Genomic DNA, 22,487 nt, shown 5'->3' with positions numbered 1-22,487 from the left:
GCACTCAATGTTTATAATGATTGTCAGTGATAAATTTAATATTTGAAATTTTACCGTGAAAATACAATACAAAATATATGTAATATATGCCAGAGACATATGTTACAAATTATGTAATGTATTCACGGGAGGAATGTATTATATATACGATTTATTCGACAATTCAATTATAAAGGCCATTAATTTGTTTTCAAACGTTGAAATAAATTTGAGCTTTGAATATTTATTATATAATTTCATGAAATGTGCTATATACACTAAAAGGTGAATAAGATGACAAATCCCGAATTAAAATTTTGATCCTCAATATACATTTTAAATCTCAAAACTTTACAATATTATAAAAACAGAATCAAAAGAGAATTTAGTTAACTTTCTTTTGTTGTAATTAATATGCATCAATGAAAATAGAAAAGCGAATTAAATTCATATAAAGCTATCACTATTTTTTATTTCTATTTAATTTCTTCATTTTCACACTATCAATGTAAAAAGGGAGTAATTTTAGATTGAAATTCTTTTTCTTATTACAGAAACTGAGAAAACTGGAGCGGAGACAGAATGGGGGGCTGCGGAGTATTTTGGTCTCAGCTGCGTGCGATGCTGATCAGAAATGTTCTTCTTAAGAAAAGGGATAAACGAAAGACAATTGCGGTAAGATTTTTCCTTTTTTCAAAATAATATCAATTTTCCAATGATATAACGAAACTATAAATATACCGAAAGGATATAATCAATTACAATATAAAAAAATTGAATAAAACCAAACTAAAGATTGAACCAATTTTTTCCCTTCATTGATATAGAAGAATTTATTATAAAATTATATATATATATTATAAATAAATGAAAATATATATCTATTTTAAATAAATTATGAAAGCAATGATTGAAATATGTATACTATCATTCCTATTCAATAATTATACTCTTTTTAAAATCTAAACCAAAGAAAAGGTTTTATATTTGAAAAAAGAGTATTGATTATCAGATATTGGTGTCCGTGCATCGCAACAAGAACGGTATATACCCGCATTCACTGCTAATAATGAAAAATGCTAATTACCCCAGGAATTTTATAATTTTTACGCTTAATGAACCACAAAGTTTTTTACGATTACTATTTTTACTTGGTGAATATAAAAACTGATTTTTCAAAATAAAAAATCTTTTATTCTAAAATTATTTTTCTCTTCATCATCTAATGTGAAAAACTTGGCTTATGCCATTTGATTATAAATTAATAAATAAATAAAACTATTATTATAACTAATAACTATTAATAATTATTTTTAGTTTGCTAATATAAATAATTTTTTAAATAGAATTTAGTTAAAGTTAATTTAAATTGATTTTAATGATTTGATGTAGGAAAGATTCAATTTTATTTTTATATAGTATGTTCTTGTGCGTGACAAAGTAATTATGAGGAATAACACAGCTACTTATTGCTAAGTGAATAACTTCCTTTATGATCCTTGCAAAAATTTCTTCCATCTCATATTACACATACTCAATTCAGTGCCCGAACAATTATTGGCTTTAATCCAAAAACGTGAATCTTGAATGAAATAGTTTCAATACATTCCATCGAAATCATAAATTAACATTATTCCGCATTAGCTTAAAGTCGACAATTTATCGTTATGATTATAATCATCTCTTTATTAATGTTCTATGTATTTTTTTAATGATAACATGATAAGAATCATTTATTTTAATAACAAAACATAAAATAATTAATTTGATCAAATATGCAAATATGAAGACAATAAAAAAGTACATGACTTCTTTGATAAATGCCAATGTACAAAGCTCTCTAATGAACGTCTATTTCATCAATGCACCTCAAAAATAGAAAAGGTCTATTGAAAAAAAATCTAATGAGCGAATTGAATATAGATTCAAAGTTTTTGTTTAAAGTACAAATGAAAAATGTACGCCAGCACTAAACAAATAAAGAAACAAGTGTTCAATCAGTAAGGTATCAATATTTTGCTAATAAAAATAAAATTACTGCAAAAAATCAAGACGAAAAATGTAAAATAGCACACAATAGTTTCAGGTTCACAGACTTTAGTTATTTTTGAAATTGATTATATTTTTCTTCAATAACAATGCAGAAGTTTAGATGAAGAAAAAAGAAAGGAAAAAAAATTCAACTCTAGCGACGCATAGACTATTATAATCTGTCACGTGGCCAAAACTACTGTTTGCCAAATAGTAACCTATGTGTAAAAGATTCACAAATTTGACTGATAAAACTTTTTGCCCGAAAATCAGTGCCAATTGGGCCAAGGATTCGTCAAAAAGATTAATGAATTATTAACTCAAATAAACGTATATAAGTAAATATTTATAATCTATGGTATAAACACTGAAAAAAAAATTATTTGATTCAACTAATCGATTACTTGAACCAAATAATTGAATTAAATAAACTGTATTTGCACCAATAACTTCTGTATTTGAAACAAGTACCATTTATAATTGACTTAAATAATAATTATTTTCTACACACAAATATTCATATTGAAATTTCTCATTTTGCGCTTATATAACCTTAAAATGTCATTATTTCTTTTTCAAAATTCTCTGTTTATTCTCCTTGCCCTTAAAAATTGTCGGATCAATTACATTGATTGGACCATCATTCCAGAGGGTTGTTGAAATGGTTTCTTTTAATTTTGCCGTCATTGGCAGCAAATGTGGTCCAACTAAAAAGAATACTTGCTCCACCCATGTGGGCAATGACAATCCAACGACGCAATATTGCCACAAGGGTAATCCAAGATGTACCAACATCATACGAAAATAATTGATGAAATTATTTGTAATAAAGTGCCATTGACATTTAGTTTCATGATAAAGCCATATTCCGGGTTCACATTGATCGGATGTAATTTGATAAACGAGAATAATTTTACTTTCGCCACATTGACCAATTTCAAAGAGCTTGCAACGAGGACTAAAAGAAGGAAGTTGAAGACCATCACGACGACTTGATTCTGCTGTCGTTTGCTGTTCTTTAGTGCCCACAAAACGTTTTAGGGATGCAAGATCACCAACCTCCATTTTACCCACTGGAAATTCCTCCCCTTTAGCAACAGTAAAAGAAAGGGACCAAGAATTTCATTAAATATCCTCCATCATTTCAGAAAAAATTTTAATTTAGTTAGACTATTCATTTTTAATTTAATTTACACTTTTTTTAAAATGCATTTTACTTTAATTATTCTAATGTAATGAAATCCATTATTTAATTAATTATTAACATTTTTATTCAATTTAATTGATATTAAATTAATTTTAATTGGAATTTTCTTTAATTTGTTGAAATAACGAAAAACGATAATTATTATCGACATTTCTTTACATCTCAAGAAAATAATTAATTTTTTTTTAAAATGTAGCAAAATTTATAATGAAAATTGTTATATATATAGCGAGGTTTAATTATACCTGAAATATCGAGACTCCAAGTTAAAAGAAATCCATCTACAGAAGCATAAAAATTCCTCATTTCTTCAGGTAAATTACAACAATGCCTTTGCTCCCAAGTGGAAAGTGCCACTCTATCGCAAGGACTTCTCATGTCAATTTCAACATTTTTCACGCATGGACTATTTTCCAAAATTTTCATCACGCCCAACATGAGATTTTCATAAAATGAATCTTCAGTTACAACGTCCACGAAAAAAGACATCTTCCTTTATTTAAATACTCTTTTCATACTCTACAAATGATATTATTTTTTTTTTATTTTTCATAAAAATAAAAAAGAAATTGTTGCAATAATCGAACTATAATAATGACAATAATAATAATTAAGACTTTTTCTTCTATAAACTTATTTACATGTAAATAAATAAATAAATAATAATAAATTCGAAAAATAAAATGAGTAAAACAATCTATTTAAATGGATTGTAAAACAAATTTCAGGAATGTAATAATAACAATTAATGCAAAGTACAATAATAATGAAATTAAAATGTTAACTAAAATTATTATCATATAAGTATTTTATTATTATTGCATTATTAAAAACAATAATAATATCAAAATAATTTATACAATAATTACCCATTAATAATATTATTATTATTATCATTATTAACATAATATTCGTAATTTCACTATACCTTTTTCGAGATTTTCGCGTTTAAAAAAATACAAGATAAAAAAGCGAATATTTACAGTTATTTCTTTCACTATATGAATATTGCAACAGACACTTACAAGATAGGAAAAATTCGCATTTATATTATGTTGAATAATTCTGTTTACTTTGTCAGACAAAGAAAGACAACTGAATGTAAATTATCAACGACGGATAAATCGAATTTTACTGGGTAGGCAAAAGTTTGTTGATTACTAAGGCAACGCAAATGGAAGACATCTTTATACTCGTTTTACGTTCCATGAGAGAAAAATGTTTCACGAAAAGCAAATATTTTTAGTCAACGGCAAATGTAAATAATGTTATAAATTTTCTTTTGAAAAAAAAAAACATTTAAAAAGTAAATTTATATACGAAAATGACTAAATATCCCTGGTGTAAATTTTTTTTTATTTATCTAATAAAAGTGGATAAAAACTGTAAACAGTTGAAAGCTAGTAGCCGAATGTATGTACGTTTATATAGACATGGTTATGTATTGGCTTGTTCGATTTTTATGGTTTTGTAACGTTTCAGTAAACAGTAGACATATATATGTCTACTGGTAACTGTTTTTTATGGTTAACAATGTTTTTATATCCACTGGGAGCAATACGTTAAGATTTAAAATAAGCTCAATTAAACGAACAATTGTAAAAAACGATAAAAAATTATGAGTGAAATATATGAGGAATATTTATGCTTCATTTGGAACATTTTTTTTTAAATCAAATTATACTCTAATAAAATTATACTTTCTGATGAGAATGTAAAACATAAAATAAATATAAAAATGTATTTATTTGTTATTTATAGTAAAACTAATTATAAATGTAAGAACTATAAATAGTTGTCTATACTTCTTTTATCGAAGTTTAAGTAGTGCAAGAGAAATATGGTCAGACATTGGAAAGCCTGTTAAATGCATCAAAATTTCTTGATTTATTAAATATTCTATTTGAAAACAATTTAAAAATTATTTTTAAATTTTGTTATATATAACTGATTATTTTATTATATTTAGTGTAATATTAATTTTTTGAATATGTTTTATGTAACAGGAGATCTTTCTACCCCTTTACATCCTGGGGATTTTAATTGTGGTTAAGGTACTAATTCCTAATCCGAATTATCCTGCAATGACCACTCAAAGGCAGGAAGGGGATGTTTTCGAGTTCTTTGATATCAACAAAACCATCGCAGTTGTTCCCAATTCAAATGAAACTCAAGTAAGTACCAGAAAAATTTAATCTTCCCTAATTCACCTAATTTCTATCCATCAGAAACTTCATAAAACAAAATTTTAATTCAGAATTAACAATTTATAACTGAAACGAATTTGTATTCAGTACAGAAATTACCTAAACAATTTTTCAAATAAAATTTTGTTACTTTTGCAAAAGGGCAATGGACGCTTCCATTAGAAGGAACGGAACCGCATTTACTTGAAAACTTGACTGTATGTAGCAGCTTCTTGAGCTAGGGGAAAATCGTAAACTTTATAAGTGCTTTTCGTGACTATATCGATCTGGTCATATATACGTAAAACCGTCCGGTTTTATTTTTATATTCTTTCTAAACAAATGAAGTCCTTTACTACAAGTTTCTACCCTCAAAACGATACAAAAAACACAATTTAAAAAAATTTATTCCATTTGAGATATATTTAGATATATGGTATCTTGAAATAAAAAACTGATTTTAATTTTCATAGAAATATTAAAAAAATGTTGTTATGTACACAAATTACATTCTAAAGTTAGAACGTGACATTAAAGAAGAACTTGAAAAATGAACAACAAATAAAATGTTTTTAAATAATAAATATTATATTTATAGACAAAAATGTTTTAAGCTTAAAATACGAAAATTTTGCCAATATTTAACAACGAGAGATTTGGCTTAGTGCCATTTAATGATTCACTAAGATTAAAAGCTCTTCACAGGTAGAAACGTTTTAAATTTTTTTTTACACCTGACGAATCTTTAAAACATGACAAATTTACCACTATACCTATATCAATTTCGAATATATATTTCTAATAAATCCTTCTTTTGAAATAAATTTAATTATAATTGAAAAATTAATTATATTAATGAAAAAATTAGTTTTCTTAATTCTCATTAATAAAAATAGAGAACTTCCTTTTTACAAAGTAAATAAGTCACTGAAAAATAACTTTATTTACTGACACTTTATTAATAACTAGGGCAACTATTTTATATGCAAAAAGTATTTAATAACTTTTAATTTTAATAATAAACAAACTTTCATTGTTAAACTTTTTTCCTATACATTATAGGAAATCGATAGATTAATTTTTTCAAAAAAATTTCAACAATTGAACAAAAATTAAAATATATATTTTAGTAAAATATTCAAATATATGTTTTCAGACATTTTTAAATTCCATGAATACCCTATGGATGAGTACGTGGGAATATCGAAAACTTCCTTTAAGTTTTATGATGTACGACACGAAGGATGATCTACAAGCAGCTTATTGGAGAGATCCTGCCAGTGTTCCTATAGCAGTTATTTTCGAACATTCCTCACCAATATCTCAAAATTTATCGTAAGTATAAATAATTTTAAACCTTAATTTTTTTTTCCAAACAATATAACAAAATAACATATATAAAAATGTAAATACACGTAAATTATATTATAAGAAATTTCTACTTTTTCAAACAATGTAAACTGACCTATTTTAGAATAAACTTTTCTGTGATATTGTTTTCGAAACTCCTAAGTTTATTATTTGTTTAAGAAATTGTAAATTTATTTTCTTTTCGAGTATAAAAACTTTAAAATTTTAGAAAATATACACAAAAGTTGGGTATTTATAATAATAAACATAATAGTAAGATGATAATAATAAAAAATTAGATTTTTGTCTTACTAAAATAGACTTGTACTACTCTGAAAAAAATTATTTTATTTAAATAATCGGTTACTATATGTCTGACTAAAACCGACTTGTTCTACTGATAAATATTTACTTATACTACTGGTAAATTTAGAAAAATCTAAAATATTGACATGTACTACTGTTTTCTACATTACACGATATGTCTGACGAAACCCGATTTATACTACCTACACTCTAAATCTGAATCAGTGAAAATTTCACTGAATTCAAATCAGTGGCTCAGTTTTCTTTAATTCACCAGTGGAATTTCACTGAGAATCAGTGGTTTTTACTGATTCCCAGTGAAATTTCACTGGTGAATTAAAGAAAACTGAGCCACTGATTTGAATTCAGTGAAATTTTCACTGATTCAGATTTAGAGTGTACTGATAAAAATTACAAAGATGTAAAAAGTCTAACTAAATATTTACTTTTACTACTGATAAAATAACAAAAATTTAGAAACTGACTGAACACTTCCTTTATAATTTAAATAATTATTTTTAAATGTATAAATTAAATTATCAATTTAAAAGTACATACATTTATTATTGAATAGTCTAAATTTTGAAAATCGAAAACCAATTTCCGTCATCTGTTGTTAATTATTCTTTGAAATTCGCTCTCTCTTTCTCTCTCTAAAGAGATGCTAACTTATCGCTATCATTACATCGCGCGACGATGCTTAACCCAATTACTATAAAATTCATAGCCACTGTTGAACATTTCCTTTCTGTCTCGCTCGTATAGAAAATATGTTTGTCTATATCTTTACAATGAAATTACTAAAGTGCACATTATAAATTGAGGATGATTAGGTTTACCGCGAAATTGTATAATTATATGGTCGTTTTATTCCACATATATACATTATATACTATTGTAAAAATAACATTTAGACTAAAAAAATATATATATTTCTTTAACTTTAAAATTATTTATTTATTATTTATTATTATTATTAAAATTTTAAGTTTTTATATTTATTTTTGTTCATTTGTTGAAAAAATTGAAAAACCTATGAAATTTAATATTTCTGGTATTTGTTACAGATATGAAATAAGAATAAATCCAACGAACACAATGCCCCCATCTCCCGCAGAAAAACATTCATCACCCGTAACGTGTCGAAAAAATTTCAGTCATTGGATGGGTGGACTTTTGTCAATAGAAACTGGCAGAAATTGCCCGGCAAACAATTACTTCACCTCAGGATTTATGGCCTTGCAGATGATCATGGACATTACAAAAATTAGAGTAATTTGCTTATAAATTTTTTCCCCCACATATACACTCTCAAGAGAAATATTTTATTGGCATTTAATTTCAAGTAAAAAAAAAACCTCAACGATAATAAATTTAATTAAAACATTAACTGAAACAAAAGTTGAACCTATATATTTTTTTTTTCGTTTCTACATATTGATTATTTAATTTAAATATCATGCAATGTTAAAAAGTTTGTTTCAAGTTTTATGAATTTTAAATTCGAGCTATGATGTGATGCAAAATTATATTTTCTCATTACAGTTAGACACGAAGAATAATGAAATAACAGTGCCTGGTATAAAATTAGAAATGTTTCCAAAGGAAGCTTTCACTGCAGGTAAGCGAATTATCTCTATTTTTGATATGAATATCATTACACATTAATAATAATAATAATTATTATCAATAATTATACATATTCAAATGAATTAATTATAATTTCTTAGAACAAAATAACTTCACAAAATAGAATCTTTCTATAAAATATTCTAACAAACAAATTGGATTGTAAGAAATGACGATTTCTTTTCACAGACTGGATGCTCGCTTTTAGGGTGGTAATTCCACTCTATATGGTAGTTGCTCTGTCTCAATTCATCACCTACCTCCTAATTCTGATAGTCGGCGAGAAGGAAAATAAAATCAAGGAGGGTATGAAAATCATGGGATTAAAGGATTCTGTCTTTTGGTAAGATAATCAAAAATCTCCTATATAAACAAAACCCATTTCATTGATGCAAAAAGTTATTCAAAAAAGAGACCTAATTTTTCAATTTTTAGAAAAATTTTTAAACATATTGCCACCACCTCAAAGATATAATATTACATTATTATTATTTTCTTTTGTTTAAATTTTTCATTATTAAAAATTAATTGCAGGTTATCTTGGTTTATCATCTATGCAATATTTGTTTTATTGCTATCAGCGGTGGCAGTTGTGCTTCTTTTTACACTTCAAATGTTCCAGCATACACATTTCCTACCGATATTCTTGCTCGTGGTACTTTACAGTTTCTCGGTGATCATGATAGCTTTTATGATAACACCCTTCTTCGACAAATCTCGTGTAAGCTGATTTACTAACATTGTACAAAGTATATTCATATATATACATATACTTGTCTTCCATATCGCAAGATGCTATAAACTTTTAAGTAAATCATCATCCCCTCTTTTATAGACCGCAGGTGTTCTTGGAAATTTTGCCGTAACGATACTAAGTCTTGTGTACTTCATTCAAGTCTTCGTTGATGATTCCAGCTCGATAGCTTTTTGGGTAGTTTCCCTTTTGAGTCCCACATGTGTTGCTTTAGCAATGGATAAGGTAAGTTGTCTCTTATCATAATCGTATATAAAATTTTTATTTAAAATCCATTTTACTTCAGTTTTTCCATAAATTTTTTTTCCACTGTGAAAATTATCGATTTTAGAAATAAGATTTTCCAGTATTATAAATGAGAAATAATTTTTCATTGCCACAGGCTCTCGTGTTAGATCTACAAGGCGAGGGAGTAAATTTCGACAATCTTTGGTCAGGTCCAGGAATCCCATTCGGTGGTAGTATTGTGATGTTAACTTTAGATATCTTTCTTTATGGATTGCTGGCTTATTATCTGGATTCAGTTATTCCAAGTGAGATATATATTATAAGAAGCGCATTTCAAGATAATTTCGAGACGTATCAGTAAGCTCTAAAATTAATTTATTCCAATTTTCATTTGACATAATTCCATTATCTAGAATTTATTTCGAGAATTTATATTTTATTATTTAACAGAAATTATTATTATTTGAGTCAAATAAAAATTATTTGGTAAATATTTATTTGATAATAGTATAAAGAAACCGATTATTTGAATCAAATACATTTTTTTTGTCAATGAAATGAAATTATGTCAAATGAAAAATTCGAATAAATTAAATTTAAAACTTATTCATGCGTCTCATAATTTAATTAATAAAAAAAATTCCATAACGAAATTAATTATTCTTCTCAGGTGAATACGGCATCAAAAGACCCGCCTGGTTTTGTTTCGTTCCCGGATTTTGGTGTCGAAAAAAACCGCAAAGGGTAATTTATAATATTCTCAAATAAATAATAAAATAAAATAAATATCAATAAAATATAATTTCCGATATGAGAGGGGAAAAAAAGAGATTAATTTTTCTAATGTCCACAAAAAAAAGGTACCCACATCAAATGGCGAATCGAATTCCTTTATCCCAGGAGAAGAGAAAAATCGAGATGTGGAGCCAGTGGTGCGAGAAATGAAGGGTCGCGAAGCAATAAGGATAGTCGACTTATATAAATCGTATCACAAATGTCGTAGACCAGAAACGAAAGCTGTCAATGGCATCAATTTAACGATTTATGAAGGGCAGATTACTGCTATTTTGGGGCACAATGGAGCAGGAAAAACGACATTGTTTAATATTTTAACAGGACTTACAGCACCAACAGCAGGAACGGCATTTATTTTTGGCTACGATGTTAGAGATTCTAATGATATGCATATGATTAGAAGTATGACTGGAGTGTGTCCTCAACATGATATTTTATTTGATCTTCTAACACCAAGAGAACATCTTGAATTCTTTGCTGCCGTCAGAGGTATTCCAAGATCCATGATTGAACCAGAGGTAAAAAAATTTAATTATTTAAATTTTTAAAAGGTGAAAATTTCAATTTTTTGACAATTTATTTTTATTCCTAGGTGAAGAAAACTTTGAAAGACATTGATTTAATTGAAAAAGCAGATACATTCGCAAAATATCTAAGCGGTGGTCAAAAACGAAAACTATCAGTTGGCATTGCCATAATTGGCGATCCAAAAATAATTATCCTGGACGAACCAACAGCGGGCGTTGATCCTTATTCACGGAGACAAATGTGGTCCTTTTTACAGTCGAGAAGACACGGCAAGGTTATTTTACTGACAACACATTTTATGGATGAGGCCGATATTTTAGCTGATAGAAAGGCTGTCATTAGTAAAGGAAAATTGAGATGTTGTGGAAGTTCTCTGTTTCTTAAAAATAAATTTGGAATTGGCTATCACTTGACGTATGTAAAAAAAAGCTTTTCCATAAAAAATATTTACTCAACAGAAAATTAATTTCAAATTTCTCTTACAGTCTTGTCTTGGAGGGAAATGCCAGAGAACACGCGATAACTCGTCTCGTAACATCTCACGTTTCAAAAGCAGAAAAAGCAAGACGACACGGCCGTGAATTGAGTTTTATTTTACCGCACAATTCAGTGGAAAATTTTGCACCACTTTTTTCAGCGATTGAACAGGAAATAAAAACAAAAGCATCACGATTGGGTATCAGTAGCTATGGTGTATCAATGACAACATTAGAGGAAGTTTTTCTACATTTAGAAAAAGATGAAGAAACTGAATGTACAATGGATAATTTATCAAAGAAAATGGTTCGAAATCGAGCACTAAGTCGTTCACTCTCATTACAATCAAAAAGTACATCCTATCAAAGTTTACAAAATGAAGGTGCAACTGTTCAAACTGATGGACAAGTCAAAGGTTTGTTTGAGAAAAAAAAGAAGAGAATATTTTTATTGTTTTAAAAAAATTAATATTTTACAAATTTTAATTTTAGGAGCTGTTGATATGCAAGATGGAATAAACGAGAAAAACCCCGCGATACTTGGCCTGGGTTTGGACCCAATTAAAATCCGGCCTAACTGTCTCCAAACTTTGTACGCAATGTTGCGATTACGAGTTTTAAGATTGTTGAGGAATATTCAACTTCTTTATTTTATGATTGTCGCTCCACTTGCCCTTGTTGCTCTTGGATTATATGTAAACAGTATTCAAAAAGTTGAAATGGGAATACAAAGTTTGTCACTCAGCAATGGTAAATTATCACAAATGTCAAAAGTTAATTAATTAATTTTTTAATTACTTTATAATTTTTTTTTCCTTTTTTAGACACATATCAAGACGAAACGAGAATTCTCTTCACAAATCAGAGCAGTCATGATATTGCTCCATTTTTAAATCAAATCAAACAGGATGTGAATTATGTGGAAGAATTTAAGGGAAAATATGCCGATCTTCTTGATATGGCGCCACACATGGCTGTTTTGAATATTAATTCATTTGACAATGAACACATGAATTTGACTATTTCCTACAATGACACTATGCAACATTCCTTGCCGGTTCTTGCAAATATTATTTCCAATTCTTATCTAAGGTACGATTATTAATTTATTACTTTTATGATGATTTTTCCACTAGATAATTAAAAACAAATTATTCGAATGAATATTGGAACCGAATTTGATTCGGATGTAAAGAAATTCAAAATAACAAAGATGAAAAATCGAATAATCAAGGTTTTAAGCCTCGAAATTGAAACTAATTTTTTTTTACAGACTTTTAAAGAAAACAGACGAAGTAGATGTTATTAATGTTACAAGCCGACCGTTTCAACAAACATCACAGCCCCAGGAATTTAATATCGGCGTCGCAAGTTCAGCGCTTTTAATCGGAATGGATTTTGTATTAGTACCAATTACTCTGGCCGTGGATATGGTTTATGATCGAGAGGTATGTTTTTCTCAAGAAAACTAATTTAATAACGAAACTAAAGTCTAATTTATAGAAAAAACTATTTTTCAACAATTTAAAATTAAGGTACACAACGTTTTTAAATTTTCAAAATTTTCTTTTCTTTATTTCGAAATGAAATTTTGAAATTAAAAAAAAAAATGTGTACACCTTTCGATTTGTAAAATCCTCATGAAAAATCACAAATATTTATAATATAATCAATTTGCTGTAAATTTTTAACTCGCAATTTTGTTTATTTCAATTCAATTTAGATAAAAGCAAAGAATCAACTCCGCGTGAATGGTCTCTCGTTTACGATGTATTTTATCACGTATTTTATCGTCTTGGTTGGATTGATGAGTATTATTTGCCTCTGTATACTTGGGATTATATTCCTCTTTGATGTTCCATCACTTCAAGAAATACCAGCACTTCTCACACTCGGTAGTTTACTCATGCTTTATTGTCCATCGTCAATATTATTTTCCACATGTCTCAGTTATATTTTCGATAAAATGGATTCTGCTCAAAGTATCTTGCCAAATATAGCAACATTTTTTGGCCTCATACCATTTCTACTAGTCATGATTTTAGATATGTTGGGCGTTGGTGAGTTAATATTTTCACAAGTTTTATTTTTAAATACAAATTCACTAAATTTTTTAATAAAATTAATACGCTAAATTTTTATTATTCTTCAGGTGGAACTGCAGCATTTGCTCTTCATGTTGTTTTCTCATTATTGAATACAATGTACGTTCCGTATGCGGCGGTTTATTATGTTGATCGTGTTCATCTAATGTGCTCAATAAACACGGCTTGTCAACATTTGACATTGTCCGATTATTTGACGACTGAAATAATTATCATGGGTGTTGGAGTTATTCTTCATTGTCCTGTTTGGTTCTTTGTTCTACTTCTACTCGATATCAAGAAGAGTGGTGGCAATATCAGCGATTTATTTAAATATTTTACCGTAAGTCAATAAATATTTTCCCCTTTACTATATTTCTATTGCAATCAAATTATTCATTATATAATTCTTAAAATAATGACCAAAGTTTAATTTTATTATGTTTATTATTTTAATTTTGTAATTTTTGTTATTAAAATTAAACTAATTTAATTGTAAAATTTTAGAGAAACGGTGGCTCGATTGGAGAAGAAATTATGGAGAACCCTGACATTGGAGAACATGAGGACATAGACGTGAAAAACGAGCGACAAAAAGTTTTCAATTTAATTAGCACTTCGGCTGTTCAGGAGCCTCCTGTTGTTTTAGTTCAAGTAATTATAAAAATATTGTATTCTCCCATTTTAAATTTTTCTATGAAATCTAAATCATTCTAATTAATTAGAATTAAAATTCACTTTTTTTTCATAAAATAACATAATCGATATATTGTAAAATTGTTTCAGAATTTAAGAAAAGAATATCAACGCGAAGTTGGAATGTGCAATTGTTGCACAAAACGTGAACAACAAACAACGCCTTCGTGTAAATTGGCCGTGAGAAATTTATCATTGGCCGTCGAACCAGGTGAAGTTTTTGGTTTATTGGGTCACAATGGAGCGGGAAAAACGACAACAATGAAGATAATAATAGCCGAAGAGGCTGCGTCCCGAGGCAAAGTTCAAATTAGCGGTTTAAATATCAATTCCCATATGAATGAAGCTTTTCGAAAAATGGGTTATTGTCCTCAACATGATGCTCAATGGAAAAATATCACAGTCAGGGAACATTTAGAATGTTACGCTGCTATACGCGGTGTTCCTTGGGTTGAAGTCAATCGGTATTTATTATATTTATAAAAAAATTGATATTTTATCTCAATAAATAATTTTTCATGTTTTTTTTCAAAAAATAATATAAAATGTGTAATGTTTTTTTTTTTTTAATTTTTCACAGAATTGTAGATTTATATCTATCGGGGCTACAAATTTACGAACATGCCGATAAACAAACTCAAGAATGTTCTGGAGGAACGAGACGAAAACTCAGTTTTGCAATGGCAATGGTGGGTGGACCAAAAGTTGTTCTTATGGACGAGCCTAGCACTGGAATGGATCCAAGATCAAAAAGGTTCCTCTGGGACACAATTCTCGCCAGTTTCCAGGTGCAAATTAAAAATAAATTTTATTAAATAAAAATTTATTGAAAAGAAAATTGAATGAAAAAGAAATTAAATTAAAATTTCAATATTTTTTTTTATCTAATTAGGGTGGCAGAGGTGCAATTTTAACGACTCACTCAATGGAGGAAGCCGATGCACTTTGCTCGCGAGTTGGAATAATGGTGAAGGGTGAATTGAGGTGTATTGGTTCGACTCAACATCTCAAAAATCTCTATGGTGCTGGCTATACATTGGAAATAAAACTCTTGGGTGGTGATTCCACTCCAACGACACCGTCTTGTGATAGAATGACAGGATTAAAAGAATTTGTTGCAGGATTATTTTCCGATGCAACATTAGAGGAAAGTTTTGTCGATAGACTGGTATTTTCTGTGCCCCAACATGCGGTACACTCGCTGGCCGAATGTTTCACGCAGTTGGAAAAAGGTAACAAGAAACTCAAAAAAAAATTTATCACCCTTTTTACCTCCTTGACAATAAAATTGAAATTAATTTTTATGTTTCAGCTAAACTAGAATTAGATATCGAGGAATACAGTTTTAGTCAAACAACATTGGAGCAAGTGTTCCTTAAGTTCTCTCACTACGATGACATGAACGAAAAGGAATGATGACAAAAAGTGTCTAATGAAAAAAAAAGAAAATAAAAGTGATAAGTCCATTCCATGAAGCGAGTGAGATTATATTTTCTAGAATAACGCGCAAGAATGATTGAACTAAAAAAAATTAAAACAAAAATTTGAGTGGTTGTGAAGATTAATAAATCACAGACAATTTAAGCAAGTGTTATCAAGTGATTTGAACTTGAATTTAAAACTTGTGAATGATGTGAGAATAAAGAGTGGTCAGGTACCATTGTGGAAGTGTGTTCTATATCTATACTTTTTTTTAAGTCATATGTATAATTCATTCTCCTTCAATTTGCCTTGATCGCTATTAACAGGAAAAAATCACATTTTTTTAACAATTTCAACTCTGTATAGAATTTCAAAGAAACAAAGATTCTTTTTTTTTTTTTGTTTGAAAATTATGAAAAGACAATCTCATTATTTGTTGATTTTTATCGTGACGAGTGAAGCCAACAAAAATTGTGATTTCTATATGAAGGTATTCCAATGAAGGCATTCCTTTTTTGTATTCAATGTTGTATTTGACGATTATTATATATACATAATAAAAAAATATATCGCAAATATTTAACAAAATATCAACGTCCGATAAGCCTTCATTGGAAAACCATAAATGTTTTCATCGAGAACTGATAATAGACCGTTTTTTTACGTCTTTTATGAAAATTAACGGAAAATATAGAAAGCTAATAAGATGTTAAAACAAAACAATGTTAGTTATATAGAAACGAAGAAACAAGTGATTAGTGATAAATTTTCTTGTCTTTCATTTTTAATTTACCTCAAAATAATTAATTACCTAGTAATTTATTGTAATGTTCATTTTAGTTAATTATATTTTAATAATTATATCCTATTATAATTTAATTAAGATTTATTGTGATTATACGTTCCGCTAAGGAAAAGTTTTTAATTAAAAAGAAAAATTGTATAAATTTTTATTCACATTTAATATTTTTTTAACTTTTGAATTCAAAATTATGTTATAAAAATTGTTTTTCTAAATTCAACACTGTTTTGTGATAACGTATTTTGTGATTTTGACACTATCATTTACTATCTTGTAAGTTGTTATATAGAAACTTTATCAAGAAACAAAAATTAAAGATAAGAGAAAAAAAGAACATCTCCTTTGAGAGAGTGCAATCCTTTTAAAGTTTCACGAAAGTGAGAATACTTTTTTTTAAATATTGAATCTTTGTAAGAAACAATATGTTATAAAATAATGAACTTTATAGTTATAAAAAAAAATTGTAAAACACGATCGAAGAATTTAGATAAACGTGAGATTGTATTAAATGCGCGTATCTTGTTTTTTTCAGAGTGAGAAAAAGAGAGAAAGAAAGCAAAATTTAGAGAGCTTTTGCAAAAGTCAAGTTCATAAAATTAAATGATTAAGGAAGTTTAGAATTTATCATTAATGTAGTAAAATGAAAAAATATATATCTGAAAAAAAATGTCCAAGACATGTACTGAGATGAGAAAAACTCGTATATCAATATTATTACTTCATTTCACTTGTACAAACTAGTATCAAATATTACATTACTAGGGACTTTCTTAATCTTGCTTAATCTTAAAAGAACACCGGATCATAGATTATAGATTGTTATAACCAAATCTGAGCAATTGTGAGTAGGCTAATTAAATAATGGACATTCTAAATTTTATTAACTATTCCTTAATTTTCTTCCGTTCTGTTCGAAATTTCCAACAATTTGTAATTTATCGAAATTTTTTATAATGCGTATTTAATTAATTTAAATTGAAATTAAATTAATTATTTATCAATTATTTTAATTATTATATTATCTGAATTTATTTATTTCTTATGTAAAAAATATTTTTTAAAAATTGATTCGATTTTATTAACAAATTTCGTAATTATACTAATCTACTCAGTTCATTAATTTAATTCAATAAATCAGAACGAATAAAAAGCAAAATAAAATCTGGAAGTCCAAAAGCTCCCAAATGAATATTTAGAAAAAAAATATTCTCATCGTTAAAGTTTTATAAATTTTTAACGAAACATTTATTGTTGGACCTTTTAACAGAACAGTCTGAATCTCGATTAATGAAAAATTCTCTTAAGAGTTTAATTTTAGAAAAATTAATCCTAATGACTAAAGACAAAACTTTGTAAATAACGAACTTCAAAAATTGATTTGCAAAAAATTAATACTTAGGTATGTGTGCACGAATAAGAGGGAGAGAGAGAAAGAGTGTGAATATAAAGTGTGAAACTCGGTGTGAGAGTACAATCGAAAGCAGAAATTAAATTATTAGTCGAATCCTAGTAAAAAAAATCGCTCCAAAATTAAATTTTAATGTTAAATTTTAATTGAATATTAAATTTTAAAAATTAAATTTTAATTTCCATTAAATTCAATTAAAATTTAAATTAAAATTAAAAAAAAATTTCGAGCGAAACAAAATCTGAGAGTAATAAAATGTATCTTTTACGATTTTATGATAAAAAAAAATCATGGCCAGTCGATTTAAAAAATCTGCCTCCTGAGTGTAGATAATCTGGGATCGATTAGCTCAAAAACGCAACTACGAGGACTGAATGAAAATAAAACATTTTGTAGATGAAATTTTAGGTAGTGCAATTTGAAAAATTTTATCACAATTGGATTTTTTTTGTAAATACGATGTTACACGAATAAAAAAAAATCATACTGTAATGAATATAAATGAGACGCAGGTGCGTATTACTCGCATTTACAGGGAGTTTTATGCCCTTTAGTAATTAACAAATAATATAAAAAAAAATTTAGTCAATTATTATAAAAAATGATCATTAAAAAAAAAATGACAATTATTGCTACTTGTTTTTGTGATTTTATCTCGAAAATTCAAAAACAAAAAACAATATGTTACTTTTTTATAATCATTATAAAACTGCGCTTTCATCAGCGGGAAATTTATTATTTTAATTATTTATCATTAAAAACTATCACCGCATTAATTTATATACATATAATAAATATATATAAATAATCTGCAAGCAATAGAAAATTTTTATTCGTAAAATATTATGCTTAATTCTTATTATAATGAATAAATTGTTTTCACTATTGAAAGGTGAATATTGAATTGAGAGAAAATGTTGCCTCAGTTTCCTTGCTGTTTCGAAAAAAAAAGAAAAAAAAAGTCAATATTGCAGACTTCCAAAAGCAATTTTTCTACACATGAAAAAAAATTCAACTTTTAATCTATATTATATATTTTAAAAAATTGCTATTTACGAAAGATGTCAAATTACCGAAAAAAAGCTGTAAAAAATAGCGAATACGTATTAACGCAAAAAATTTACCGCTTGTGTTCAACTTATAATTACGTTTTTAAAACGTAAAAAACTGATGAAATTATAGCGCTTTATGCGATAATTCGTAATCGCTGAAAATTATATTATTAACATTTTTCCATTCTATTGTATAATTTTTATAATTTTAACTAATAGATTTTTTAAGAATCATGAAAAAAAGAACCACAAAAGCATTTAATAATATATATATAACAACCACTAATCATCTGCAAAAATAATTTTGTAGTGATTCGCATTGATATATATACAGAATCAAAAAAAAAAGAAAAAAAAATGAAAAAAACGAAGGAACAAAGGAAACTGATATCGGCATGTATATTTATTGTGTAAAATGAATGTAATGAAGTGTTTGACAAAAGCTTTTTCACTAATAAAAAAAAATTAGTGAGACATTGAATATTATTGGTCTATATATTTATTCACACTTTTAAATTAATAAAAGAGTGAAGCCTACTGGTTTATTATTTAAAAAATAATTATTATCTATCTTAGAATTTAACATATCCCGAATTTCCTATTTCCTCTTTTTTTATTTATAAAATTTAAGTCTTTTTACAATTAACCATCAATTTTTTTATACTGCACAAAGACGACAAATAATTTACGAAGAACGAAGAAAAATAAAAGTCCTACACAGCGAAAACAAGGAACAAAAATGATGATGATAAAAATAATAATTCACCAAATTTTTTAAATACTAAAACGATAAAGAAAAAAATAAAAACGAAAAATACTAGAAAAGGAAATAAAAATATTTCCTTAAACTTTCGAAACGATTTTGATAAACAATTCCTAAATACTTTCTAATTTTTGACAAACAATACGATAGTATCTATTTTTTTTTTTTAAACCCATAACTAAATAAATAAATAAAAAATAAAGTGGGAAAAATCTAATAGTGACAAAGTGGATTTAAAAAGTATTAAAAATCAATTATTTCAAAATAATTGACTTTTAATAATAGAAAATAATTAATACCTCAATAAAACCTGAAAGAAAAAAAATTAAGACATCCTACTCTAAATAAAAAATAAATTTTTAAATTTTAAATTTACCAAAAGTATTAATTTATTAATTCATTTTAAAATGTTATTTTTAATTAGAATGAATGTTAATTTTCTAAAATTTCCAAATTGTTTTAAGCAAAAATTTATTAGTTATTTACTACTTTTCTAAAAAAGTTTTTGATTATATTGAACATTTTTCGAAAAAATTGTAGTATTAAATTTACTTTTCAAAATTAATTTACTTTGATAAAATATAAATTTAACATTTTTTCTTGGTATAATTTTTTTTAAACAATATAAAACGGCCTTTTTATCGTAAATTAAATAGTTTGATCGATTTTTAAAATATCTGTAATTATTACATTTCCGCGTGACCCAAGAAAAAATTACCTTAATCTAAGAAATAAAAACAGAAATCCACTCATTAATTAAATAAATTAATTCAATTTTGAAGGTAACTGATTTAATTAGCGGTCACTAGGAGATTTTTCAAATTTATTACAATTTGCTCTTTTTAAGAAGCAAAAGGGACGAACCATTAATCGCAGATTTGTGTGAGTCCGTAGTGGAATTGCTGGAATTTCCTTTTTTCTCAAAGTCCATATCATTCGTGTTCTTTCGTCAATTCTGTAAAAAACAAAGAAACAAATATGTATTAAATAATTTTTAATTATTTTTTAAGACACTAAAATATATTGTAAAAAATTTTCTTTTTTTCAGAAAAATTACCTTAATTTATAATTTTTTCAAAGCATCCAAATATTCAACAACACACGAAAATAAAATATTTGAATCATCTAAAGCATAAGATTTGAAAAGAAATTATAATTTGAATAATTTCATTATAAAATATTTTTTATTCAATTTATTTTAACTTTATAATTGTTTTATGTACTTTCAATAATTAATTTTATTAATAATATTGCAAGAAAAATTTTAAATACTCAATATTTCTAAAATTCAGAATTTTAGTTTTCGAATCAAATAAAAATTCAGAAAGAGTACAAAAAAGTAATATTTTCTGAAATTTAAAATAAAAATTTTCAAAAATATTTACAAAATTTTGACATATTTATTTTAAAAAAACCTCAGAGATTCAATTTTTTTTTTACTAGCGCGCACTGACTCGAAATTTGAAAAATATTCTATTTAATATTTTATTTTAATAAAATTTTAAAGACTTAATAATTTTAATCTCCCGCACTGACTCGAAACTTGTAAAAAATGATTTTTTGTCCTTTTTTTCCATAGGTGAGCCTGAAAAAAAGAAATAGTAAATAATTTCTGTAAAACAGAAAAAAATAAATTAATATCATTATTCTAATTAAACAATTGTATTTATTATATAATTTAACAATTGTAATTATTATATAATTTAATATAATAATTGTAATTATATAATTCAACTAAATTTCACTTTTTAGAAAATATTTTTCACTGTCCATATTTTTAAACAAATTATTTTATTTTACTGATAATAAAAATTAAACGACATAACCTAAAATACCATAATTATTAACATTATTAATAAACGTATATTTTTTTCAAATGGAAAAAAATCATTTTTATTACTAGCAAAATCACGAAAAATAGAAATTTAGCTATATTTTATTGTTTTAATTAGAAAATGACTACGAATCAATATTAATTACAAATATTTTTGAGCAAAAAATGTAAAAATATGAAATGCAATATTAATTATCGCTATTTTTGTCAAAAAAGCAAAAAAAAAATTAATTAATTAAATAATTTTGACAAAAATAGAAAATCTCGATTGTCGGAATAAAATATTTTACTATTATTTATCAAATATCTTACCAAAGTTGAAAATTCGATGTTACAAATGATCCTCTTAAAGCTGTTCAGTCCACGGAGATCCCTACTCTCAATTATGAACAAAAATTTCCGAATTTTGAGAAAATTTTTGAAACATAACCTTAAACGAATAGACCGGGTTCCAAACAGCTTTAGCAAGAGATAATTTGCTGAGGATCTTGACTGGCCACCAATTAGGAATCTGAAACAAAAAAAAAATGCCAATTATTCAACAATTGTTAATGGCCGCCATCTTGGAAATTTTTCATTGTCGCAAAAATTTTTCCAATTTTTTGCCCAAATAATCGAAAAAAACCAAAAATAATAACTATTCCCCCATGCACATCATGTTTAATAATACGAAACAAAAGAAATATTTATAAAAGTTTGTGAGATTTACCAAAATTTGATCGATTTTGTGAACTTTGCATGCAACGATAATGTGTGTCAATGGGCACGCGAAGGACAATGCTTAAGTCGTTGACTGTATTAACTAATTACCAATTTAGGTTATATTTTTACAATATATCATTCCCCCTGTCTAGTAAAATAGTTAGCATGCAAGAAATTCAAGAAAAAACGATAAAATCTTACCATCTTTGTAGAAAAGACGAGGTGCACCAAAGGGACGCAAACATTCGAATGAAG

The 22,487-nt window shown here is 26.5% G+C and overlaps 2 protein-coding genes across 6 annotated transcripts in view; one reads left to right on the top strand and one right to left on the bottom strand.

The window, feature by feature from the left end:
- The window catches only part of LOC127283275 (cholesterol transporter ABCA5-like), a 25,669-nt gene extending 6,255 nt beyond the window's left edge, over positions 1–19,414 (top strand). For both annotated transcript variants that reach the window (XM_051308015.1, XM_051308023.1), the window contains 23 exons: positions 534–654; positions 5,224–5,391; positions 6,560–6,738; positions 8,127–8,331; positions 8,605–8,680; positions 8,878–9,031; positions 9,223–9,409; positions 9,524–9,667; positions 9,825–9,975; positions 10,341–10,414; positions 10,531–10,983; positions 11,058–11,407; positions 11,479–11,885; positions 11,962–12,219; positions 12,294–12,561; positions 12,743–12,917; positions 13,193–13,529; positions 13,622–13,896; positions 14,061–14,207; positions 14,340–14,713; positions 14,830–15,037; positions 15,142–15,481; positions 15,562–19,414. In XM_051308015.1, the coding sequence (XP_051163972.1) occupies positions 562–654; positions 5,224–5,391; positions 6,560–6,738; positions 8,127–8,331; positions 8,605–8,680; positions 8,878–9,031; positions 9,223–9,409; positions 9,524–9,667; positions 9,825–9,975; positions 10,341–10,414; positions 10,531–10,983; positions 11,058–11,407; positions 11,479–11,885; positions 11,962–12,219; positions 12,294–12,561; positions 12,743–12,917; positions 13,193–13,529; positions 13,622–13,896; positions 14,061–14,207; positions 14,340–14,713; positions 14,830–15,037; positions 15,142–15,481; positions 15,562–15,665 (5,127 nt within the window). In that variant the 5' untranslated portion in view covers positions 534–561 and the 3' untranslated portion in view covers positions 15,666–19,414. The remainder of the gene's footprint in view (positions 1–533; positions 655–5,223; positions 5,392–6,559; positions 6,739–8,126; positions 8,332–8,604; positions 8,681–8,877; positions 9,032–9,222; positions 9,410–9,523; positions 9,668–9,824; positions 9,976–10,340; positions 10,415–10,530; positions 10,984–11,057; positions 11,408–11,478; positions 11,886–11,961; positions 12,220–12,293; positions 12,562–12,742; positions 12,918–13,192; positions 13,530–13,621; positions 13,897–14,060; positions 14,208–14,339; positions 14,714–14,829; positions 15,038–15,141; positions 15,482–15,561) is intronic.
- On the bottom strand, positions 2,016–22,487 carry LOC127283287 (tubulin polyglutamylase complex subunit 2). 4 transcript variants are annotated; one of them, XM_051308054.1, is made up of 5 exons: positions 22,434–22,487; positions 21,843–22,041; positions 20,561–20,651; positions 3,463–3,736; positions 2,017–3,098 (listed from the first exon to the last, which is right to left on the bottom strand). In XM_051308054.1, exons 4-5 carry the CDS (start codon positions 3,704–3,706, stop codon positions 2,575–2,577), a joined length of 768 nt encoding a protein of 255 aa, XP_051164011.1. In that variant the 5' UTR covers positions 3,707–3,736; positions 20,561–20,651; positions 21,843–22,041; positions 22,434–22,487; the 3' UTR covers positions 2,017–2,574. The 4 variants fall into 4 exon arrangements, with proteins under 4 accessions (XP_051164020.1, XP_051164011.1, XP_051164003.1 ...); XM_051308046.1 differs by lacking the exons at positions 21,843–22,041; positions 22,434–22,487 and adding an exon at positions 20,754–21,030; XM_051308063.1 differs by lacking the exons at positions 20,561–20,651; positions 21,843–22,041; positions 22,434–22,487 and adding an exon at positions 4,243–4,795 and having other exon boundaries at positions 2,016–3,098; positions 3,463–3,675.

The sequence above is a fragment of the Leptopilina boulardi genome, unplaced genomic scaffold (genome assembly GCF_019393585.1).
Source record: "Leptopilina boulardi isolate dan_hultmark-lab unplaced genomic scaffold, ZJU_Lbou_2.1 LbouV2_119, whole genome shotgun sequence".
In the NCBI taxonomy this organism is placed as follows: domain Eukaryota; kingdom Metazoa; phylum Arthropoda; class Insecta; order Hymenoptera; family Figitidae; genus Leptopilina; species Leptopilina boulardi.
This window is presented reverse-complemented; position numbering and strand designations above follow the sequence as displayed.